Source organism: Phocoena sinus, chromosome 7 (assembly GCF_008692025.1).
Source record: "Phocoena sinus isolate mPhoSin1 chromosome 7, mPhoSin1.pri, whole genome shotgun sequence".
Classification (NCBI taxonomy): domain Eukaryota; kingdom Metazoa; phylum Chordata; class Mammalia; order Artiodactyla; family Phocoenidae; genus Phocoena; species Phocoena sinus.
In genome coordinates this window covers 65,032,161-65,058,671 of record NC_045769.1, presented here as the reverse complement: position 1 = coordinate 65,058,671, position 26,511 = coordinate 65,032,161, and the positions used below count along the sequence as shown (strand labels likewise).

The 26,511-nt window shown below is 39.9% G+C and overlaps 1 protein-coding gene across 1 annotated transcript in view; it reads right to left on the bottom strand.

Annotated features, from left to right (window-relative positions):
• Nucleotides 1-21,845: 21,845 nt before the first annotated feature.
• STK39 (serine/threonine kinase 39) overlaps nucleotides 21,846-26,511 on the bottom strand; it is a 307,498-nt gene continuing 302,832 nt past the window's right edge. The window contains exon 18 of the mRNA XM_032638323.1: nucleotides 21,846-23,374. Coding sequence (XP_032494214.1) covers nucleotides 23,300-23,374 — 75 coding nt within the window. The 3' untranslated portion in view covers nucleotides 21,846-23,299. The remainder of the gene's footprint in view (nucleotides 23,375-26,511) is intronic.

The window sequence follows — 26,511 nt, the reverse complement described above, 5'->3', positions numbered from 1 at the left end:
ATTGTTTTTTCAATTGTGTCCTATATGTCCTTTAGGCTTTCTTCATCTTTTTTATTTTTCTTTTTGTTCCTCTGATAAGGTAATTGCAAATTCCTTATCCTCTATTTCACTAGTTCTGCATTTTCAAGTTTGCTTTTTAAACTTTTTATTGTATTCTTCAGTTATTATATTTTTCAACTGTAGGGTTTCTGTTAGGTTTTTTTTAATGGTTTCTACTTCTTTGCCCAGCTTCTTGTTTTGTTCATGCATTTTTTTTCTTACTTTGCTTAGTTGTCTGTCTGCATGTTCTTATAGTTCGCAAAAAATAAAAAAGGTCACGAAGAACCTAGGGGTAAGACAGGAATAAAGACACAGACCTACTAGAGAATGGACTTGAGGATATGGGGAGGGGGAAGGGTAAGCCGGGACAAAGTGAGAGAGTGGCATGGACATATATACACTACCAAACGTAAAATAGATAGCTAGTGGGAAGCAGCCGCATAGCACAGGGAGATCAGCTCGGTGCTTTGTGACCACCTAGAGGGGTGGGATAGGGAGAGTGGGAGGGAGGGAGACGCAAGAGGGAAGAGATATATGTGTATATGTATAACTGATTCACTTTGTTATAAAGCAGAAACTAGCACACCATTGTAAAGCAATTATACTCCAATAAAGATGTTAAAAAAAACAAACAAAAAAAGGATTATTCTGAATTCTTTGAAAGTTCATAGATCTCCATTTCTTTAGCATCAGTTGTTGGAGCTTGTTTCCTTTGATGTCATGTTTACATGATTTTTTGTGACCCTTGAATCCTTATGTCATTATCTGCACATTTGAGTAATTAGACATTACAGGTTTGCATTGACAGAGACAGATTTTCACTAGTCAGCTCAGTTTGGGTTGTGGGTGTGTCTGCTGGTAATATTCTTGGGCAGGTGGGACCTGCTATTATGGTTTATTTGGGGGCAAGGCAACTGTTCAGGCTCTTTGGGGATGGGGACCTATTAGTTGAGTACTGCTGGCTTGGTTCTCAAGTGAGGTTATAGAATGGGCTCCATGTTTGCCTGGATTCTCTGGTCAGGCTTTCTAGATTGTTGGGACTGACTACTATATTCAGTAGTAGATAGGGCTATAAATTAGCTTCCTTGCTATGGCAGGGCAGTAGGATGGGGCCCAGGGCCTCTAACACACATTGTTTGGAGACCCATGTCAGGCAAGAATGTACACTTAATTCCCTGGTCAGGTTAGGTCATCAGTTTTGTCCTGCAGACAGGGAAAGCCATGAGCTATGCTCTCTGTTCAAGTGTCAGTGTAAACAGGCCTGTTGGATGGGCTACACTGCATCCCATGTGCTCTAGTTAGGTTCCTGGTCAGGCAGGCTGAAGGCAATGAGTGGTATTCAGCAATGAGTGGGGCTATGAATTTGTTTCCCTGCCCAGGAGCGTTGGAATAGCAGCTCTAAAACTGGTAAAGCTCTTTATTTGTTGCCTTAAGCCAACCCATGCCCCAAGTTCCCTGGCCAAAAAGGGCCACTGGCTCTGCTCTGCACATTATTGGCTATGCCTCCCAGTCCCTTAGCTCAAACATTGCTGGGTTATGCAGGCTCCAGGTGTTCTCACCAGCCCTTCTTGACAGATGGGACTAGGAAACACCTTCTACAGCAGGTAGGGCTGCTGTGTTTCCATTCCCTTGTCTGGTGGAAGAGAGAGGGGCCACTCCAGGCCTCTCCAGTTTTTTCCAAGCAGGCTTTCTGGTTGCGAGGGGTTGAGCCACCCTCAGCCTTGGCTATGAGTGAATCCTCTGTCTGGGCGTAGTGGAAGAACTCCCTGTATTGGCTTTGCTCTGTGGGCAGTTGGCTCCCACTCACCTCTCAGCTAGAGCAGTGCTAGGCTACCCAGCTCCTAGGTGCTCTTACCAACCCCTCTGGCCAGATGGGGTCAGGCAACACTCTCCCCAGTGAGTGGGGCTATGACTCGGTTTTTTTCATGGGTGTAGGCAAACCAGACTGTAAGAATGGTAAAATTCCTCATTTGAGGACCTAGAGGCAGGCAGATCTGCCTCCCAGTGGGTTCCCTGGTCAGAGTGGACCACCAGCTTGGGTCTACAGGTGATCAAAGTTGCTGGTTGATAATGAGCTCCATCTGCCAAGATCCGAGTGCTGGTTGTTGCGTGTCCCCTCCCCCTTCTCTATCATAGTTTCAGATTCCCAGTGATTCCCTTGCAGTCCGCAAGGGGGAGACCAGAGTAGGGGCTCCCACAAAGTGACCCGCAGTGTTGGGAGAGAGGGTTGAAACCCCTGTGCTCTTTTCCCATTGGAGGAATCAAAGGCACTAGGGAGACTTCTCAGCAGGGTGCTGTGCTGGCCCGAGAGAGAGGCAATGCAGTCACGTGTAACTGCTTCTCTTATCCTTCTAATGCGGTGTGTCTTGGTCTCTGTGGTGGAGGAGGGTGCTTCAGCCTCACCCCCATGTTCTAGGATTCCCTTAGTGCTGTCTTGCTCATGAAGAGTTGTTGTTCTTCTTGTGACGGGGAGCACAGTCAGGGATGACCTGTGTCGCCCTCTTGATGCCTTCGCTCTCCAGGTATATAACCTGCAGCCCTCTCCATGTGAAGCTTATGGCACTGAGCAGCAGAGAAGAATGTATGTTTCCTGTGGGCAGCTGATTGCCCAGGTGGGAGGAAGAGGTGGGGTCCACACCACTCTTCTTGTCACAGGGCTTGATAAGAAGACAAAGATGAAGGGAATTCTCAGTCTGAAAGCTGACTCCACGCTCTAATGGGGGAAATTTCTAGTGTAAAACAACTATCTTGAAATCCTCTCTCTAGACAGCGCCAAGAGACCCAGATACCCTTCATGGTTCCTCTGTGGGGATAGTGTAATGAAGTGAGGAAGCACGTGCATGTTAGCTCAGCCACTAATTTGGGCTCTGATTCTGCCCCTTCCTTATTTTGGGAGCCTGGGCAGATATCCAATGAGATATTTGTTTCATCTGTAGAACAAAGATAACGCCCATCTCTAGGGAGCTATCATGAGGACCAAATGCAACCTTACGTATACAGTGCTTGACAAGGAGTGCACATTCCGTAAATGGTAGCTGTTATTATTATTTATTGTAGAAGACGTTTAATCCAGAAGAATCTGCAGAGGAATTTCCAGCTTTTCTGTAAAGACGCCCCTCCCTTTGACTCACAGGGACACGATGCCTTGAGAGTCAATAGCTTTCTCCTCCTATCCTTTCTTGTTTTCTCAAATCTCAAATTGCACTACAAATAATCATTTGGTATCCAGGAAAGATGGGAGGAAAATGATTTCATTAAGCTTCTGCAGCCTTAGAATATGAATAACTTTAATGGCCACAAACTTTTAAGCTTGAGTTCAATGCACCACTGCTTATACCAACCCCACACAGTCCCTCAACCATTATCCCAAAGTTGTTTGGTTCAGATCTTTGATTGGGTCTGAAACCCCTGGACACTACAGACTGATGTGTTGACTCTGAAAACAGCCTGACCGTCAGCAATCTAACAGTCATAAAACACCCATAGAGTGATGTTTGTGTAGGCTATAATGTTTATGTTATTCATGGCAGCCGAATAAATTATAGAAGTGCCACAGTGTTGGACGGTGAAATCTGGATAGCTAATCAGCTGGACCAGCCTGTAGAGAGCTGCAAGGGAAACAGAACCATTCTTTCTAGATGAAGCAAATCTGATAAGCATTTTTAGCCTCTTGGCAAGAGACACAGTGAGAGATCCAGGAAACCAAATGACCATCCCTGTTCCCGTTTATTCCTTTAAACAAGCTCCTGCTGGGCACATTTTGGGAAGTAGGCTCTACTTGGCCAACAGAACTTATTGATTTAAGGGAAGAGGTCATTGATCTAAACAAACTTTTCTTCGAGGGATTTTGAAAAGATCATCACAGAAACTAAACATTAATATGTAAATGTGGATTCCCATCCCTAGAGGCTGAGTCCTATTATACTGCCTTAAACCTACCCACTTTGGTGCCCACCGAGGACTTCCAAACTCCCTAAAGTCATTGTGTTCCAAAATGTCCTAGCTCCCTCTACCATTCTTGTCCTCATCAGGAAGCTGGTCTCCATTAGAAACTGGGAGAGAGTGACTGAACTCAAACTGATTCACAATAATGTGTTAGTAACTGACAGTCCTTAGCACGAACACCACAGTATTTGCATTTTAAAAGATAATATCCCTTATATGGAATCTAAAAAAGAGAAAAAATGGTTCTGAAGAACCTATGGGCAGGATAGGAATAAAGACCCAGACGTAGAGAATGGACTTGAGGACACGGGGAGGGGTAAGGGTAAGCTGGGACGAAGTGAGAGAGTGGCATGGACATATATACACTACCAAATGTAAAATAGATAGCTAGTGGGAAGCAGCCACATAGCACAGGGAGATCAGCTCGGTGCTTTGTGACCACCTACAGTGGTGGGATAGGGAGGGTGGGAGGGTGACACAAGAGGGAGGAGATATGGGGATATATGTGTATGTATAGCTGATTCACTTTGTTATAAAGCAGAAACTAACACACCATTGTAAAGCAATTATACTCCAATAAAGATGTTAAAAAAGATAATATCCCTTATGTCAAATAAATCTATAATTGGTAAAATTTCAGGCTGAGTGGAAAGAGAACATAAAAAGCTCCAGATGGAGCTCCCTTGGTTAGCTTCTCTGAGCTGTTGCTGTTGTTTCACAGCTTTTCCTAAGTTTTTTCTTAAGAATTCATTCATTTATTCATCAACAATTATTTGCGAACCTATAATATCCTCATTACTGTTCTGGGAGTTTTAAATGCATTAGTAAACAAAGATCTTTAACCTTGGAAGGCAGAATGAGAGAATATATACTAGACCTAATAAGTACATTTTATAGACTGTTAGAGGGTGATACGTGCTTTGGGGAAAAAAAGTAGCAGAGCAAGGGGGATTAAGAGTGCCAGGTAATTGGGTTGAAGGTTGTAATTTTAAATGTGGAGTTCGGGGAGGCCTCATTGAGAAAGTAACATTTATGCAAAGACTTAGAGAAGAAGAGAGAATTAGCCAAGGGGGTCTGGGAGAACCCTGTCTCTGAAGGAATGGATAAAGCAGTGCCTGGTGTGTTAAAGGAACAAATAGCAGGGAGGCCAATGTGGCTGAAGTCAAGAGAGCATAGAGGAGGATAGTAAGAGATGAGGTCATAGAGATGATGGGAGCCATCATCTTCAGGCAACTGAAGGATCCTTAGCTCTCCACTTCTACTCCCAGGACAGCAAAGGGGTCTTTGGAACAAAACATGAATGGGGAAAGGGAGACAGAGGATTCAACTTGTATGGAAGAATTTTTTTTGTAGACCAGTAACTATCTTCTCAAGATCAGTAGAAGGTAATAAGAGCTTTATATCCATATAAGAAAAGGAAGTTGAAAAAATATTGAAATCGACACTTTCATCCTCATGTGTTCTGAGCTAGGTGGACAAAATGCTGCTCTTTGAATAATGTGTTTGAGGAAAAAGTCATCACAGATGAGTACTTGGCTCTCTTTCCTCATTTTGGACTGGCTTTGGTCAATGGGCTCCTTTGAGGTTGGCTTTCCAAATACGGCCACCTCATCGTCATCAGCTGCAAACTCAAGGATAAGGAATGAATTCAAAGCCTCAACAGTCTTCAATACAGAACATGGGTGTAGAGAACCTTCCCTTGCTCAGTCATTGCTGAAAAATTAATCGTTTCTCTGCAACTAAAAGCTTCAAGGTGATTTGGTGAAACTTTTATCAAATTACGTCCCTGTGTACTTATGTGCTTATTCCAGACCAGGAGTTTCTGGGGGTCATATTTTGGGTATCACCTTACATTTAATGTATTCTCTCTGATTAAAACCTTCAAAAACACAAACCCTGGCCCACTCAGAAAACTGTCTGGTCTCCTATTTTCAAGCTCTTTCTCCTTTAATAATAAGGGAAATTCTTTTTATGTAGAGTATAAGAAATACAGTGCTGGGAGTTAGAAAGCTTGGGTTCCAAGGATGATTGCCAGGAGATTAGATTAGATGATTCCGAAGTCCTGTGATCTTTTAAGAAGTATATTCAATGAGTCTAAATTTGAGAGAATTGGTATAAGTCAGCCATGACATTCATTCATTCAACAATTATTGCATAATTACGCTAAGTCTTGTGTGTAAAGTTGTTAATAAAATAGGCATGAGGCTCTTGCTTTCATGGCTTAGCTCACTTCATAAGTGCCTAATTAGTCAGGGTTGTCTGAATTGCTGTGTTGGAAAATACTGAGGCTCGATGAAGATAACTGTGATTGATTAGCCATGTCTACCATGAGCAAATGCAAAGTCTCCTTGTACAAATGGAGCCCAGACACTGATGATACTCTTTTTCAGATGCAATCCCAAACTATTTCCTGAAATTTACAGAGCTCTACCATATAGAGCCCAACATTATATCATTGTTTTAAAACCAGTCTCCTATCTTCCTGATGAAGGGAAAGAGCTATATACAGGAGACAGAAGTGATTTAGACTCAAAGATCATCTTTGTATGGTAGTGAGCATTGTCCAGGTGATACTTCAAGGAGAAGTTTAACCTTATTCAGTATAAATATCCCTGCTTGTTCTGAGAAGTTCAAGAAATACTTGACTGATCTCCCAAAGTGGCTCTAGTGATGGACAAGTCAACTCTTTCTCTTTTAACCCACACTGAAGTATCATTTTATGTTTCACAGTTCTGGCTGATCTTTTTAGCAATTTGCTACTTCAATTCTACTTATCTGTCAATCACTCTTAGATTCATTTTGCACAGCTGACTGGTGTTATCACAGTCTTCCTTATACTAATGCATTTAATGGTTGTGTGGCTTTGAAAGGCTGCCAACATAGAGGAACAGCTGAAAATGCTACTTCCCAGCCAGACTGTCCTTTTCTTGATCAGCCTGCAACTACCATTTGTACTTTTTATAGCTTGGATTCTTTGCTGGTCTGACTGCAGTCATTGGTTTTCAACAATATATTTCTCCTGATGGACTTTTTTTTTTGGATTTTCCAACACATATTGAGTGTAAATTGTACCAGACAATTTAATATTACAAGCTTCAGTTGAAACAGCCCCTGTAAGAAACTTATAATCTACTGGATTGAAAGGCAATCAAATAACATTTTAAGCAATACAGGGAAAATGCAGATTTAACTGAGAGGCAAAGTGATGTGGTAGGAAGATACAGGCAATTTCAAATTCTGGCACTGCCGTTTACTAGCTGTTGACCTTGGATAAGTTACTTGACTTCTCTGAATTTCATTTATCTGTAAATTGGACATAGGCATACCTACTTGGCATAGTTATAAGATGAAGATATAATATGTATGAAAAGCACCTAGAATATAGTTACTTGGGTTACTATTTTAGGTAATGGTAACTATTTTTAATAATTTTAATATTAACTATTCAGAGAACAAACATGTTAGAAATATTAGGAATATGCAATTTCAAGACTTTGGTTTTGACTTAGATCCTGGGATCAGTAAGGATGCCATGGCTGTTGTTATTCAGGGTTGGCAGGGTGTGTGGTTGGGATCATTTGTTAGGTGTCTCCCTCCCTGCCCCTCCTTCCACCATACGTCCTGCCTCTTTTCCTGTAAGGGGAACTCTGTGGAGAAAGAAAGGGCTTGGAGGAATGGCCCCTGCGGAGTGCTGTGTGCTTAGGGTATAGCTCCAGAAATGTAGATATTTAAAATATTTTAAGACCATGTCCACTGGCTAATATAACATTCAGAGAAAATACTTATGAAGATAAAGTGCCCAGAGCTGAGTGATGCTTCCTGCAGCCTGAAGATTGTGCTGTCTCCTTCCCACCCATCAGCTCTGAAGAGGCTCTGGGGGAAGAATCAAAAAGCATTAAAGCTGCGTTGTAGAACAATGACCCTCCACCTCTTTTTTTGCTCCCCAGCTTTATGGAGGTGTAATTGACAAATAAAAATTGTGTATATTTAAGGGGTACAACTTGACGTTTTTGATATACACATACGTCATGAAATAATCACCACAATCAACTTCATTAACATACCATCCTTGTAACTTCCAGTAGGTGAGTCCTGACTCCCTACACGACTCTTTGCTGTAACAAAAGATCCTAATTAGCTGATTAGAATGTTGAAAACCCAATTCCACCAACAGCTCAACTGTTACAGCTGAATGGATGGCCAGTTCAGTCAAGCAGCAAGTGGTTTATTCGTTCCTCGCCTCAATTAGGTCCCTAGAATGTTCAAAGTTAATGATTAACTAATTAATTCCCCTCAATCTAAAATTGAGTAGGTGGCACAGTGGTTAAGAATCTGCCTGCCAATGCAGAGGACACAGGTTCGAGCCCTGGTCCGGGAAGATCCCACATGCCGCAGAGCAACTAAGCCCATGCGCCACAACTACTGAGCCTGCACTCTAGAGCTCACAAGCCACAACTACTGAGCCCTCATGCAACAACTCCTGAAGCCCGGCGCCTAGGGCCTGTGCTCTGCAACGAGAGAAGCCACCGCAATGAGAAAAGCCTGCGCACCGCAATGAAGAGTAGCCCCCACTCACCACAACTAGAGAAAGCCCATGTGCAGCAACGAAGACCCAACACAGCCAAAAATAAATAAATAAACAAATAAATAAATAAAACTGAGTAGACTGAGGCTTAGTGGAATAGAACTTGGGTGAGGTCATGCTGACAGTCAGCAACAAAGCCTGAGCAGAAACCATTTTGGTTTTGATATTTTATTAATGTAAAAAGAATGTAATTTGTTTTCTTATTTTGGATTTTTAAAGACTTTAAGATAAAGAATCAAACTGAAACTGTCCCTTCTCAAACAACTATTTCTGATTCTTTGCTCCTGGGAAAATTACTTACCTTCCTGGATTTGGAAGCCACATCACAAAAGGTTCTGATGAACGTAAAAGTTAGTTATAGTACAAATCATGAATGTAAATCAAGTGCAACATCTATGGCTCAGGGGCAGAATTACCAGGAATAATCTTTAGGTCCCTTTGTGTGACTCAGTACCTAATTTTCCATGAATGATTTTGCACACAAAACTTAAGAGTTTCCTACTCCAAAGTGTATACACTTCAGGACCCACAAAATCTGTATTTGCCTTTAGGCATTTCTCTAAGGGATATAGTGAGAATGCTTTGGAGTCAGACAGACTTGGGTTCAACTCCCCTCTGTCACTTACTACCTGGCTGACCTTGGAGAGATTACTGAACATCTTGGTACATTTATTTCCTCATTTATAAAAGTCAGATAATGAAACTGATTTCCTAGAGCTCTTGCATGGCTTAAGCAAGGTAAGGTGGGAAAACTCTTTGGTTTAGTGCCTGGGCCAGAGCAAACCTGCAATAAAGGCGCTTTTGTATTATGTAGGGAGGTTGTCTGATATAGCGATGAAGAAAGTGGGCTTTAGAACCAGATATACCTCTATTCAAATTCCTGCTTTATATTCCAATACTTACTGTATTATCTTGGGCAACTTAGTATTTCTGAGCCTTAGTGTTCTCATCTTTAAGATGGGGTATTAAAACCTAATCAATAGAGTTGTTTAAGAAGTGAGATGTTTTAAATTAAGTTTAATCAATAGAGTTGTTTAAGATTATGATTAACATACAGTATTTTTCTCTGTCTGACTTATTTCACTAAAACCTAATCAATAGTTGTTTAAGATTAAGTGAGATGATGTAAAGTGCTTATCAGAGTGATTGCTTTTGGCTGCAAGTAACATCAAGAACAAACATTTAAAATAGCTTAAAACAGTAGGTGTTAACTTTGTGGCTACAGCCCACAATAAAAAATAGATCTTACATTGTTTCTCAGTGTACAAATGCACTTTATCACAGGACTAATGTGTGAATCAAATTTGAGTATATGACCAAGCTTCATACAATATTCTAGAATGGGAAAATAAGAGTGTGGAATCCGAATTAAGGCTTTCTCCAAAATATGCAAGAATAGCATTGGCAACCCAGTATGTGATATGCTTACTTATATTTTTATTGAAGTATAGTTGATTTACAATATTAGTTTCAGGTGTAAAACATAGTGATTCAATATTTTTATAGGTTGTACTCCATTTAAAGTCATTATAAAATATTGGCTGTATTCCCTGTGCTGTACAACATATCTTTGTAGCTTATTTTAGTTTATACATAGTATTTATTTGTACCTCTTAATCCCCTACCCCTATTTTGCTCCTCCTGCCTTCTTTCTCCCCAGTGGTAACCACTAGTTTGTTCCCTATATCTGTGAGTCTATTTCTGTTTTGTTATATTCATTCATCTGTTTTATTCTTTAGATTCCGTATATAAGTAATAACATACAGTATCTGTCTTTCTCTGTCTGACTTATTTCACTAAGCATAATACCCTCCAGATGCATCTGTGTTATTGCAAATGCCATATCCATGTTGCAAATGGCAAAATTTTCACTCTTTTTCATGGCTGAGTAATATTCCGTTTATCCATTCAACTATTGATGGACACTTAGGTTGCTTCCATATCTTGGCTATTTCTAAATAATGCTGCTATGGACATGTATCTTTTCAAATTAGTGTTTTTATTTTCTTTGGATATGCATCCAGGAGTGGAACTGCTGAATCATATGTTAGTTCTATTTTTAGTTTTCTGAGGAACCTCCATGTTGTTTTCCATAGTGGATGCACAAATTTATAGTCCCACCAATGGTATATTAAGGTTCCCTTTTCTCCACATCCTCACCAAAATTTGTAATTTGTAGACTTTTGGATGATGGCCACTCTGATGGCTGTGAGGTGATATCACATTGTGATTTTGATTTGAATTTCTCTGACTAGCAATGTTGAGCATCTTTACATGTACCTGTTGCCCATCTGTATATCTTCTTTAGAAAAATGTCGATTCTGGTCTTTTGCCCACTTTTAATTTTTTTTTTTTTTAATATTTAGTTGTATGGGCTCTTTATATATAGTTTGGATATTACTTTGGAAATTTTTCTCTCATTCACTAGGTTGTCTTTTCATTTTGTTGATGGTTTCTTTTGCTGTGCAAAAGCTCTCAAGTTTAACAAGGTCCCGTTTATTTGTTTTTGCTTTTGTTTCCTTCACCTTAAAAAGAGATCCAGAAATATTACTGTTTATGTCAAAGATTGTTCTATGTCTTTTTCTAGGAGTTTTATGGTTCCTGGTCTTACATTTAGGTCTTTAATCCATTTTGAGTTTATTTTTGTATATGATGTGAGAAAATGTAATTTCATTCTTTTACACATAGCTGTCCAGTTTTCCCAGCACCACTGTCTTTTCTCCATTGAATATTCTTGCTTCCTTTGTTGTAGATTGACCTTAAGTGTGTGGGTTTATTTCTGGGCTCTCTATCCTATCCCCTTGATCTATGTGTCTGTTTTTGTGCCAACACCATACTGTTTCAATTACTGTAGCTTTGTAGTGTAGTCTGAAGTCTGGGAGTGTGATACCTCCAGTTTTGTTCTTTTTCTCAAGATTTCTTTGGATATTTGTGGTCTTTTGTGGTTCCATATAAATTTTAGGATTATTTTCTCTAGTTCTGTGAAAAATGTCCTGGGCATTTTAATAGATATAGCATTAAATCTGTAATTTGCTTTGGGTAGTATGAACATTTAACAATATTAATTCTTCCAATCAATGAACACAAAATATCTTTCCATTTCTTTGTACCATCTTCAACTTCTGTCACTAATGTTTTATAATTTTCAGAGCATAGGCCTTTCACTTCCTTGGTTAAGTATATTCCTAGGTATTTTATTTTTTTCATGTGATTTCAAACTGGACTGTTTTTTTGCTTTCTCTGGAAGTTCATTATTAGTGTATAGAAAAACAACAGATTTCTATATGTCAATCTTGTATCCTGCAACTTCACTGAATTCATTTATTCTAATAGTTTTTTTGTGGCGACTTTAGGGTTTTTTTATATAGAGTATCATGTCATCTGCAAATAGTGACAGTTTTACTTACTTTCCAATTTGGATGCCTTTTATTTCTTTTTTTCCTGCCTGAGTGCTCTTATATTGAATAAAAGTGACGAGTAGACATCCTTTTCTTGTTCCTGATCTTAGAGAAAAAGCTTTCAGCTTTCCACCTTGAGTATGATGTTACCTGTAGGCTTGTCTTTTATGGCCTTTGTTATGTTAAGATATGTTCCCACTATACCCACTTTGTTGAGAGTTTTTATCATAAATGGATGTTGAACTTGGTCAAATGCTTTTTCTGCATCAACTGAAATGATCATATGATTTTAATCCTTTGTTAATGTGGGTGTGTCACATTGACTGGTTTGTGGAGGTTGAACCTTCCTTGTATCCTTGGGATAAATCCAACTTGATAATGGTGTATGAGCCTTTTAATGTATTGTTTAATTCAGTTTGCTTAATATTTCTTTGAGGACTTTTGCATCTATGTTCATCAGGAATATTTACCTGTAATTTTCTTTTTTTGTGGCATTCTTATCTGGTTTTGGTATCAGGGTAATGCTGGCCTCATAAAATGTGTTTGGAAGAGTTTGAGAAAGATTGGTATTAATTCTTTTCTGAATGTTTGGTACAATTCCTCTGTGAAGCCATCTGGTCCTGGACTTGTGTTTGCTGGGAGTTTTTGTAAAATTACAAATTCAATTTCATTACTATTGATTGATCTGTTCAGATTGTCTATTTCTTCCTGATTTAATCTTGGAAGATTGTATGGTTCTAGAAATCTACCCATTTTTTCCCTAGGTTATCCAATTTGTTGGCATATAACTGTTTGTAGTATTCTTATTTTTTTGGTATCTTTGTGATATTTTCTCTTTTTCCTCTTTTATTTCTTAACTTACTTGGATCCTCTCTGTTTTACTTGATAAGCCTTATCAATTTTGTTTGTCTTAAAAAAAAAAACCCAAAAAACACAGCCCTTGGTTTCACCGATCTTTTCTTTTCTTTTTTTTTTTTTGTCTCTGTATTATTTAGTTTCTCTTTGAAATTTATTATTTTCTTTCTGGTGACTTGGGGCTTTGTTCTTTTATACATTATTTTAGATGTTAGGTTGTTTATTTCTAATTTTTCTTGTTTCTTGAAGTAGGCCTGTTATCACTATAAACGTCCCTCTTAGAACTGCTTTTGCTGCACCCCAAAGATTTTGGAAAGTTGTGCTTTTACTTTCATTTGTCTTGAGGTATTTTCTTATTTCCTCTTTGATTTCTTCATTTACCCACTAGTGTTTGTTTGTTTGTTTTTGAAGTATAGTTGATTTACAATGTTGTGTTAGTTTCAGGTGTATAGCAAAGTGAATCAGTTATACATATACATACATCCACTCATTTTTAGATTCTTTTCCCAAATAGGCCATTACAGAGTATTGAGTAGAGTTCCCTGTGCTATACAGTAGGTCCTTATTAGTTTATCTATTTTAGTAGCATGTTGTTTAGTCTTGATGTGTTTGTGTTTTCCCCATTTTTCTTCCTGTAATTGAGTTTTAGTTTCATACCACTGTGGTCAGGAAAAAACTGTTTGATAGAATTTCTATCGTCTTAAATTTATTGAGACTGGTTTTGTAGCATAGGATGTGATATGTCCTGGAGAACATTCCAAATGCACTTGAAAAGAATGTGTATTCTGTTGTTTTTGGATATAATGTCCTATAAATATCTACTGAGTCCAACTAGTCTAATGTGTCATTTAAAACTACTGTTTCCATATTGCTTTTCTGTTTGGTTGATCTATCCATTGATGTAAGTGGGGTATTAAAAATCTCTACAATTATTGTCAGTTTCTCCCTTTATGTCTGTTAACATTTGCTTTATATATTTAGGTACTCCTATAGTAGGTGCATATATATTAACAAATGTTTCATCCCCTTCTTGTATTGATCCCTTTATTATTATATAATGCCCTTCTTTGTCTTTTGTTGTAGACTCTGTTGTAAAGTCTACTTTACCTGATATGAGTATTGCTGACACAGCTTTCTTGTCATTTCCGTTTGCATGAAATATATTTTTCCATCTTCTCACTTGCAGTCTGTGTGTGCCTTTAGCTCTGAAGTGACTCTCTGGTAAGCAGCATATACATGTATTTTGTCTTTTAATCTCGTCAGCCATTCTATGTCTTTTTTCCTCATTTTACAAATTTTATTTTTGAATTTTAGTTTTTATACAGCAGGTTCTTCTTAAGCAGCATATACATGTATTTTGTCTTTTAATCTCGTCAGCCGTTCTATGTCTTTTTTCCTCATTTTACAAATTTTATTTTTGAATTTTAGTTTTTATACAGCAGGTTCTTCTTAGTTATCTATTTTATACATATTAGTGTATATATGTCAATCCCAATCTCCCAATTAATCCCATCCTCCCCCACTTTCTCCCTTGGTATCCATACGTTTGTTCTCTGTGTCTCTATTTCTGCTTTGTAAATAAGATCATCTATACCAATTTTTTCAGATTCCACATATACACGTTAATATACAATATTTGTTTTTCTGAGTTACTTCACTTGGTCTGACAGTCTCTATGTTCATCCACGTCTCTAAAAATGACCCAGTTTTGTTCCTTTTTATGGCTAATATTCCATTGTATATATGTGCCACATCATCTTTACCATTCATCTGTTGATGGACATTTAGGTTGCTTCCATGTCCTGGCTATTGTAAATAGAGCTGCAATGAACATTGGGGTGCATATGTCTTTTTGAATTATAGTTTTCTCTGCATATATGCCCAGTAGTGGGATTTCTGGGTCCTATGGTAGTTCTAGTTTTAGTTTTTTAAGGAATCTCCATACTGTTCTCCATAGTGGCTGTATTAAAATGATTATTGATACATATGTACTTATTGCCATTTTGTTGTTTCCTGGTTGTTTTATAGTTCTTCTCTGTTCTTTTTCTTTTTCTTCCTTGGTGGTTTGATAATTTTCTTTAATGGTATCTTAGTGTTCATTTCTCTTTAGGTTTTGTGTATCTATTGTAAGTTTTTGATTTGTGATTATTATGGAATTCATACATGTTGACCTATACCTATATCTATTTGTTTTAAACTGGTAGTCATTTAATTTCAAATACTTTCTAAAAGATCTGTTTTTTACTCCCCTCCCCCCCCATTTTGTGTTTTGGATGTCATATTTCATATCTTTATGTTTTAATTGTTTGTTGTAGTTATAGTTGATTTTACAATTCTTTGTTTTTCAGTCTTTGTACTAGCTTTTTAAAGTGGTTGATCCACAGCCATTACTATGTGCTTGCCTTTACTAGTGGGAATTTTCCTTTCCTATAGATTCTAACTTCTTGTTATATAGCCTTTTCTTTTCTACTTAGAGAAGACCCTTGAAAATTTCTTTTAGGGTTGGTGTAGTACAATGAGCTCTATCTCTCCTTCAATTCTGAATGATAATCTTGCTGAGGAGATTATCCTAGGTTGTTGGTTTTTCCCTTTCCACATTTTAAACATGTCACGCCATTCCCGTCTGGTCTGCAATGTTTCTGCAGAAAAATCATCTCATAGACTTATGGGGGTTCCCTTGTATGTGACTTGTTGCTTTTCTATTGCTGTCTTAAGAATTCTCTTTTTAACTTTTGCCATTTTAATTTTGATGCCTAGGTGTGGATCTATTTGGATTCATCTTGTTTGGGACTCTCTCTGCTTCCTGTACCTGGATGTACTTCCTTCTTCAGATTCAGGAACTTTTCAGCCATAATTTCACTGAATACATTTTCAACCCCTTTTTCTCTCTCTTCTCCTTCTGGGACCCCTATAATGCAAATGTTGGTACACATGATGTTGTCCCAGAGTTTCCTTAAACTGATTTCATTTTTAAAATTTGTTTTCTTTTTGCAATCCTGATTGGGTGATTTCCAGTATTTTATCTTCCAGATCACTTATATGTTCTTCTGTATCAGTTGGTTTGCTGTTAATTCCTTCTAGTGTGTTTTTCCCTTCAGTTATCATATACTTCAGTTCTGATTGGTTCTTTTTTTATTTTCTAGTTCCTTGTTATAATTCACACTGGGTTCATCTATTCTTTTCCCTAGTTCAGTTAGCATCTTATTATTAATGCTTTGAACTCTTTATCCAGTAAATCATTTATCTGTTTCATTCATTTAAAAAAAAATTTTTTTTTTGGCTGCACTGGGTCTTTGTTGCTGTGCGCGGGCTTTCTCCAGTTGTGGTGAGCGGGGGCTACTCTTTGTTGCAGTGTGCGGGCTTCTCATTGCAGTGGCTTATTGTAGGCATGCGGGCTCAGTAGTTTTGGCTCGCCGGCTCTAGAGCACAGGCTCAGTAGTTGTGGCACATGGGCTTAGCTGCTCCACGGCATGTGGGATCTTCCCAGATCAGGGCTTGAACTCATGTCCCCCGTGTTGGCCAGTGGATTCTTAACCACTGTGCCACCAGGGAAGCCCCAATCTCTGTTCCATTCATTTTTTTCAGGTTTTTTTTCTTTCTTGTTCTTTTATTTGAAACAAACTCCTCTGTCTTCTCATTTTGCTTATCTTTCTCTGTCTCTATGAAATTAGATGAAACAGTTACCTATCCTAGTCCTGACAGGGTGTCCTTGTGTGGGAGTATCCTTATGCAGTCTGCATGTGCCCAGTGGCTTTTGTGGGTGAGCTGGATCTGAAGTGAGCATAAGTCACATTCCTCTTCCAGGTGTGCTGGCAGCTATCACCTTGCTAGGAGGTGGAACTTGGAGATGGCAGAGATGGGGGAGGGCTAGAGCTAGAGCCAGGTGTGACAGGGGGTTTCTCCTCTGCCCAGTGGCCAACATCACCCTATCGAGGGAGGGGGCGGGTCTAAAGTTGCTGGAGCAGAAGCCCTGAGGGTCAGGTAATGTTCCCTCTAAGTGTGTGCTCTCTTCCCTCCCAGCATGGGCACCTTTGCCCTGCAGGGGAGCATTGCGGGAGTAGGTGTCCCGTGCAGGCCAGGGTGTGAGCTGGGGTGTTCCATTGCTTTGACTGTTCCACACCAGTCAAAGCTCCAGATCATTCCCAATCTGCTGCCTCTGCAAGTGCCAGTGATGGCCATCCTCACCCTGTTCAGATACAGTGCTGGGTCCAAGCTGGTTCCATCCTCCACGACTGCATACTCTGCTCAGCAGCGGCAGCCTTTGCCTTAGCGGGGAGCTGTGTTGTGGAGCAAGAGGGGCCACAGTGTGCACTGGGGTGGTCCCGGCACCAGAGCACTGATCTTTCACCCCTGTGAACACCAGGATGGATGCCTTGCCAGGTCTGAGCAGACTCTGTCCCTGACAGCTATGCACTTAGCTACAGCAGCCTTTGCCCTAGTGTGGAGCTGCTCTGCAGAGCAAGAGGGGCTACGGTGGGTGCTCAGCTTGGCCTTGGGCCTGCAATGGGGCAGTTGCAGAAAACCAGCCAACATCCTGGGTCATTTCAATCTGCTTCCACTGCCTTGTTGAGGGAGTAAGCATGCATGCACATTTCATAAGAGTAGTCTAGGTTTCTAGCAGCCCTGCTGTCAGTCTCCTTGGCCTTCAAACCTGCTAAGGAGATCTTTCCTCCCAGTGTTGGACCCCAGGGATGGGGTGCCTGATATGTGGTTCAGACCCCTCACTCCCCAGGGACGATCTCTGAAGCTGTGTAATCCCCCTCCTCTTTTGTGTCCCCTCCCAGGGGCACAGGTCCTGACCTGATTGCTTCTCCCCTCTTCCTGCCTGACTCTGTGTGGATCTTTCTCACAGCCTTGGTTGTATAAGTCATTCTGCCAGTCTCCAGTTTGTTTCTAGTGAGAATTGCTCCACATGTAGAGGTATTTCTGATGTGTTCATAGGGGGGAGGTGAGCTCTGCATCCTCCTACTCTGCCATCTTGATCTCCTCCTCTTAATTCACTTCTTTCTTTCTTCAGAATCCCATAGAGTTTGCAGAGAGAAGAAAACTACTTTTGTATGTGAAAAATCTACCTGAATGTACTCAATCTCACTCTGAGCACCTGCTAATTTTGAACGTAATGTTACTTTACACATCTAAGCGCTGCTGCCAGAATCGTTCAATACCAAATTGTCCATCTGGGTGGAGGTTGGACTGGAGTGTTGTTTATACCATTTTAAAAAAAATTTAGTTTTTTATTTTTGGCTGTGTTGGGTCTTCACTGCTGCTTACGGGCTTTCTCTAGTTGCGGTGACAGGCTTCTCATTGTGGTGGCTTCTCGTTGCGGAGCACAGGCTCTAGGCGCACAGGCTTCAGTAGTTGTGGCACGCAGGCTCAGTGGTTGGGGGTCATGGGCTCTAGAGCGCAGGCTCAGTAGTTGTGGTGCATGGGCTTAGTTGCTCCGTGGCATGTGGGATCTTCCTGGACCAGGGATTGAACCCATGTCCCCTGCATTGGCAGGCTGATTCTTAACCACTCCACCACCAAGGAAGCCCTCTATACCATTTTTTAAAGGGCACTATCCTACTTCTTCCAGATTATAGACTCATTAGTTTACTGAACATTTTACCTAAACAATAATACCTGTCTTCATTCTGTAGCAAATTCAAATAATAGCATAAGATGGTAATTTTAAATAATATTCCTTGCCCTTTGAGTTATAAGCTGCATTATACAGGTTCAACAAACCTCTTCAGCCAATGATGCTCATTTTGTATGCTACAATTCATGTGGGGAAGTTTTATGTACCTTTCTTAGCTAGCATCCATTGGTTTGACATAGATGCACAGTAGCTGGTATGCTAACAGTGCAAATTTTTCTTTTTTTTAGGGCCCCAAACCAGCCATGACTAGGTTTGCTGAGCAAGGTATAAGAAGACAGGTAAAGAAACATCCCTGTTATTGGACCACGCTTTTTCTCTGTGGCAAAATAGCACTGAGGCAACCACTGGGACCTTCTGGAAACAGGTACTTTGGACTGCTTTTTATGGCGTGTCTATTCCAGTGGAGTGCCAGCTCCTTTCATGTGGTGTTTTTGGGTGTTGATATTGTGTCTAGGGTCCCTGAGGGAGTCAGTCACTTAATATTTGTAAAATATGCCTTTACAGTCTCCACTCTTTTTTTTTTTTTTTTTTTGCAGTAAGCGGGTCTCTCACTCTTGTGGCCTCTCCCGCTGCGGAGCACAGGCTCCGGACGCGCAGGCTCAGTGGCCATGGCTCACGGGCCCAGCCGCTCCGCGGCATGTGGGATCTTCCCGGACCGGGGCACGAACCCGCGTCCCCTGCATCGGCAGGCGGACTCTCAACCACTGCGCCACCAGGGAAGCCCCAGTCTCCACTCTTTCTATGCATTAAACATTTTACTCATTCTTCGTAGTGTACATCCTAAGCAGCTAATTCTAGGAAGTATTGCATCAGCTTAAAGGAAACACTCTCGTATAATCAAAGCTCATTACTTGAAATTTTAGTTCATGCCAATATACAATGGAAATTGTCATTTGAAAACCATTTGTTTATGCCTATTTGGCCTAGTAATAGACCTCTTGAAACTTAGAACCCTAGAAAGCATTACATAGTTCTAGGTTGGGACATTCTGGCCCTGAGGGTAGTTTCTAGTACCACCCACCCTGGCACACCACTTATACTTAAACCCAACCTGCCCCTTAATGTCCTGGTGAGAGTACGAAGTGGGCTAGGATTTCCTAACAAATTAGACAATAAATGTGTGCAGCAGAAAAATGGGGATATATTTGAGTTCCTTTAATTGTATCATAACTGGCTAAAGCCACTTTTGGATGAGCTAGAAGCATGCTCTCTGCTATATGAATGGATAAATATTTTAAACTGATCATATGATTGTACTGTCACAAACTTAATGGGCCTCACTAAGTGACAGCTTCTCTTATCAAATACACCTCTAAGGCAAAAGAAGACCTAAGATCATTTACTATCAAATGCAAATCCTAACTTTGGGCAGAAGTCCTCCAGTGTTAATTAGCTCATGTTCACCATCTCTGTAATTTAATTACTTAACTGTAGATTCTGCTTACCAACTTAACTTGGAGGGTTCACCAGGAAGGTATATTGCTCAACACAAAATAGACCACAGGTGCACTGTTGAGACGAGTGAAAATCCTGATATAAAAATTTCCCACGCTAGGATTCTATATGGGACTAGATTTGTTTTTTGAGAGAATTCTTGGCTCTTCCCCTAAAGACTGCTACTTCACCCTACTCCCACATGAAGAAGAGGCATGAAGATATACCATATTTACCAGCATGTATGTAACAACACATAGGGAAATTTATAACTTTACACAGATAATTATTTGGAAAAAGAAATTAAGTTTTCATCACACACGATTTGTAGGTGTCTCTAAAAGCTGTCTTATATACAGAAAACCATTCTGTTCATACAAGAACAATATATTGGGGCTTCCCTGGTGGCGCAGTGGTTGAGAGTCCACCTGCCGATGCAGGGGACACGGGTTCGTGCCCCGGTCCGGGAAGATCCCACATGCCGCGGAGCGGCTGGGCCCGTGAGCCATGGCCGCTGAGCCTGCGCGTCCGGAGCCTGTGCTCCGCAACGGGAGAGGCCACAACAGTGAGAGGGCCGTGTACTGCAAAAAAAAAAAAAGAGAGATAATGATAACTTCCTTTTATTTTAGATCTTTGCAAGTTGACCACAGTAGAGACACATGGGATGTGGGGCAGTTTTTGTACGTATTTAGGTATGAGATGTGAGTGCCTTGATTTTACGAAGAAGTGTAAACCCTCCTGTTTGTCAAAGCATGTGAAGCTGTCCAAATAAATAATGCCAAATATCTGTGTTAGCGAAGTTTAGGTCTTTGCCAGTGAGCACCATCACAATGTGTCAGGTTTAATCAAAAGCCTGATTAGGAGAAACAGTCACAGAGGATTGCCTAAAGGAAACGTAGCCCACTCATTCCACTCAGTTTTAAATGTGTTATGTCTTTCTAGACCACAAGTGAGAGCAACAGCTTGGATCACACTCTCAGCTCCTGGCTGACCAGCATTTCCTATCATATACCCTACACATCTGGGCCCCTGCAGAAAGTACTAGAAAGGGTAAGTAAGTGTTCAGAACTTGCGATATATGTATCAGTGCTTTGAGAGTTTTTAAGTTTCTGAATACATAACTCAAACTTCCAAGAAGAATTTCATCTCAGGGTTTAGTACTAGGAAAAATCGTGTTTCTCCTTGAGGAAAAAAAAAAAAAAGTGCTCCTCTTCACTGTTGCTGTGTTGGAAGCTCTAATCCCAATCTGTGCTGCTCTTGCAATGATGCAGGACCTCATCATGAACTTCTGTGTCCTAACTTCATACTTGCATTCATCTTGTTAGCCAAATCTTACTGACCCTTCATCCTAATTTCTTTATGTATTTGAAAGTCTGTATCTTGGTATATAAATATATGTAAGCTCCCTCAAATACCATTAGGAAAGATATGGGAATATGGGTGTAAAGAAAATATAGCATTATTCTTTACTATATTGCAAAAGAGAGTTCTACTGTTCCTCATGTACGTTCTATTCTGAGAAGAATATGAGGGTCTTTTCTTATACTGTTTTTGGCCACAAGTTGTGCAGTGGATGTCAGGAAGCCAGGGCCCTAGGAGGCCAGCTCTGCAGGAAGCTCTGAAAGGCCCTGGACAAGTCCTGTAACCACTCCTGCTTTAGCAGATGGAAGGAATTCTTCTCACTTGTCCCCTGCAGCCCTGTGGTTTTTGATTTAAAGACAGACTGTCTACATGGAGTGTGAATGTTTGTCTTTCATTCTTTTATCAAGCAATTGTCATACCTGATTTTCTCTGACTGGACGGATGCCTGATGGATGCCTTAGTCTTCCTCCGGGGCACTTTTCACCAGTTAATTCTCACTAGGCATTTTATGAAAGCACTAAATATCACTGCAGCAATGCAGACACTGCCTAGAGGAGGAATGAAACAATGTGACACTACCTCTTTGTGCAATAATACACTTTTATTTTCCTTTTACCTTTGCAGTCATCTTTGAGTAATTGTTGTGTAAACAATAGAATGGAATGAAATTACATTAAATTGTATGCAAATGGCTCTAGAACACCTTAACAATTATGACAAGGCAATTATAAATAACTTTTTTGTCCTTAGTAATATATATTTGCTTTTTAAAGTACATTAAAGAGCTGCCATATCTAGGGTTAGCTAGGAAAGAGCAAATGCTACCATCTGGGAGCCACCTCCCTGAAAGTTTAGACTCCAATTTTGAAAATCCTAAGGTTTACTATTCCATAATGTATAGTCAAGCAGAGGGCTATTTGGGTTGAAAGTATTTATTCTTGAACCTTAACAGCGTTTTACCTTTTGGTCATTGCACAAAACCCTTTCTATTATTTTTCACTCCATCTGGGTATTCTGCAGAATTTCAAGTAAAACACGGATTCTGGTATATTTTCAAGTTTGTCACCTTTGGAACGACAGATCCTATCACTTCAGGAGATGTCAAATCAGAGGTGGGTACATAATTAGCAATCTAATAGAATGGCAACGTTTTATAGAGCATCCTAAATGTCCCAGTGAAGCAAAACTTACATATGCCACCATTACGTAGAGGAAATTTTAGAGCTGAGACTATTCCAGAGTAAAGCAGCCTCAGGCACATTCTTAATGTGAAAGTTTTTTTTGTTTTTGCAAGGCACCTCCCTCTCCCAAGAGACAATCAGCTTGTGGACTGGTTTTCAGGCAAACCAAAAAGAGTAAGCATCCTAGTTCCTAATTCAGTCATTTCAAAATTCACAAGTTATAAATACTCCAAAGATAGACCTGAAACTTTTTGTTTAAATAACAAGAGAGTAACTGCAAGAAGCATATATAATCAAAAATGGTTTTTTCTTTCTTCTAGCTAAGGTGTGTAATGCATAAATATATGAAAAATAAAATTCACAGTCAGTTTTAAAACTAGAATTCAAGTTCGGCTAATAAATCTTATATTAATTTCTAAATACAACAGAAGAGGCAGTATTGTCAGATGTACAATAAAGTATTATAACAGAAAGGAAGGACAACAATGAGAGAAGAGATAGGCTTCTGATAGAAAAAATTCCTTTCGTTGCCAATAAATAGGACCACCTGAGTGTGTTTCAGATTCTTTTCACGTAAGGGAGATCCGAATTGACTGCTGAGGGTATTTATTAAATAGCTTTTGGAAAAATGAGCAACAGTCGTGCAGCTGTGGTGGTTGCTTGTTCTCATACTGTGGGTTGCTAGAGAATAAAGCAGAACTCAGTGTTGTTAAGTTTAAAAAAATTCTTTTTTATCCCGTTATGTTGAAGCCGGCCTCTTCACAATCCTCTGATTTTGCTAGGGGGTGGGAGGAAGTGGCAGGGGAGGGAAAGGTTGGGGGGAGGCATGGCAGATCAGGGCGACATCAAGGGACAGACATCAGCTGACACTCAACTGAGCAAACCCAATCAGCTTCACTTCGTCGGGAATCTCTGACCCATCACAGCCAGAAGCCTGAAAAGGGAAAAAGAAACGCTCAGTGCTGGTTGGTGGCTACTGGTTTTTTACAGACTTGTTCGTGTGACGGCAGATCCAAGCACCGTCTTCATGGGGCCAGGTGTCCCGTCTCTTCCAGGAGACATACTTCAGTGACTACTGGGCGCTAACTACCCTGAGAAATCTGGACCTCCAGTACAGAAGGGATTTGTTACCCGTGAAAACACCACCACTGGAACCACCGATGAACCCACAGGACTGTGCAGAAGGTACATACACAATCTCAACAACTAAGTAAAATGCTTTTAAATATGCTTTACTTTTAAAAGAATATTATGAAAGTGAGCAGAAGAGATCTAACAGGTTTTTATCAAAATCACTTCCTTTGTCAAACTGGCCAAAATAAAAGGGGTCACCAAGTAGTGGAACAGCTCATGACAGACAACATATGTGTAAATTTTACACGGAAAGGTACCATAACAAGTTTTTCCATAAACAATTTATAATAATCTAGGACATATTATTTATTACCAAGTTATAGAGTGCCAAATACTTTATCATTGCAAAATCCAAAGAAACTGCAAATAAGCCATTGCCCATCAAAGCTTTCACTGGCCCTAAAATTCAGCTTATTCTCCTCTTTTTGACCTCCCTCTCCTACACACGCACACAGAGTACTCAGATCACCATTCTAAGTTGCCTCTTCACTCTGTAGTACAAAAATCACAACTGGACATTATGTAAGTACTACGAGTAGGGTGAAGAAAGTATGAATGCCTGGGAGTGGGCAATTAATTACCAAAGGGCCATACAAACCTTTTCTTGGCCTAAATTATTGCCTGCTAAATTACTGTTGAAACAATTAGTTTCCCAGAGTACGAAGCCCTTTCCAAAATCATCACGGTGAAGCTGCTTAGCATTGCTCCAAAAAAACGTACAGAAACCAGTCCTTTGCCAACCCCAGCATTTTCCTTTAAGATAAGCAGCTAATTAGAACATATAACTTAATATTTTAAAATAATTATCCTTAAAATAACAGTGTGAGCAGTTATCCATAGCCTAAAGAGTAGGAATATTAACAAACTTTGTGTCCGTCTAATGATGTCTCTAGTTTCACGTGACAGGTAAGATATTCAGTAAAATACCATTTCCATTGTTTGCACTGCCAGGGTCAGAAAGGTCAGAAGTGCTTCTTTCCTTATCACTGTGAACAAAGCAGTCATACTGATACTGTAATGCTTACCATACCACCCCACCAAGTTTCTCCTTCTACTACCTCTGTTTCTTGATCTATCCTCCTAAACTTCCCTTCTCTCCTTGTCACTATTGCTAACAACGTCATTTACTCAGCCCACTGATGCGGGCAGAGACAATCTGTGTAGACAATTGACAAACATCTGAGGTCAAGCTATTGCTGCTGCCGTTGACAAAGAGGTCAGACTAGCAAGTGTGAAGCACGTCAGTGCATTTGAAAGCTACATCAGAAATTTGTAAATGTGAATAGCAGGAGGTTAAAATGGCTAGAAATAAAAACATTAAAATCGTTCCAGTGAAGAGTAATAGAAGTGAGAATTGTAGTCAGTCAAACCAGTGATTATGTGGGTACACGGGCATAGGGGGCCCACGTCCCGTCCTATGTTCTGTTTTCTGGCAAAGAGGCACAGGCCAGGGGGTTTGGCTTTGCTTCAAGGCACTCAGCCCTCCCTCCTCCAACTATCTTGCTAGCTCTCTCTTAAGGCCAAGTCCTTGCCTCTTTGCAGCTTGCAAAATGCTCAAGAGGGCAACATGCATCTAGAGAAAAGTGACCAGAAACCCTTAACGCAGCAGTTCTCAAACTTTATCAAGAACTCCAAACAGTTATGTCTCATTGTACCGACTTAGAGATGTTAAAAAAATTATTTTTATAAACAAATGGGACAGAGCCAAACTTACAAGCTTTTGCACAGCAAAGGAAACCATAAACAAAGCGAAAAGACAGTCTACAGAATGGGAGAAAATATTTGCAAACAAACAATGCCACCGACAAGGGCTTAATTTCCAAACTATACAAACAGCTCATACAACTCAACAACACAGAAACAAACAACCCAATCAAAAAATAGGCAGAAGACCTAAAATGACATTTCTCCAAAGAAGACATACAGATGGCCAACAGGCACACAAAAAGATGCTCAATCGCTATTCGAGAGATGCAAATCAAAACTACAATGAGGCACCACCTCACACCGGTCAGAACGGCCATCGTTAAAAAGTCTAAAAATAACAAATGCTGGAGAGGGTGTGGAGAAGAGGGAACCCTCCTACACTGTTGGTGGGAATGTAAGTTGGTGCAGCCAGTATGGATGTTCCTCAGAAAACTAGAGTTACCATATGATCCAGCAGTCTCACTCCTGGGCATATATCCAGACGAAACTAATCCAAAAAAGATACATGCACCCCTATGTTCATAGCACTATTCACAACAGCCAAGACATGGAAGCAACCTAAATGTCCATCAACAGAATGGATAAAGAAGATGTGGTACATATATACAATGAAATACTCAGCCATAAAAAAGAATGACATAATGCCATTTGCAGCAACATGGACGGACCTAGAGATTATCGTACTAAGTAAATCAGAAGGAGAAAGACAAATACCATATGGTATCATTTACGTGGAATCTAAAATATGACACAAATGAACCTATCTGCGAAATAGAAACAAACCCATGGACATGGAGAACAGACTTGTGGTTGCCAAGGGGGAGGGGGTTGGGGGAAGGATGGAGTGGGAGGCTGGGGTTAAAGTTATTATAGATATAAATGGAGAAACAACCAGGTCCTACCGTATAGCACAGGAAACTATTATATTTAGTGTCCTATGATAAAACCATAATGGAAAAAGAATATTAAAAAAAAGAATGTATCACTTTGCTGTATAGCAGAAATTAACACAAAGTTGTAAATCAACTATTTCAATAAAAAATATTTTTAGTAATGTTAAAGTACTAAATATATTTTAAAACATAAAACATGTTTATGTAGATTATCTGGTACTGACCATCTTAGAAAATAGTTATTTCTAAAGTATTCATTTACTGATTCATTAAACATTATAGAAGAATAAATAACCATAGTTTCCTAAAACAAAAATTTGAGAAGGGTGGCACTACT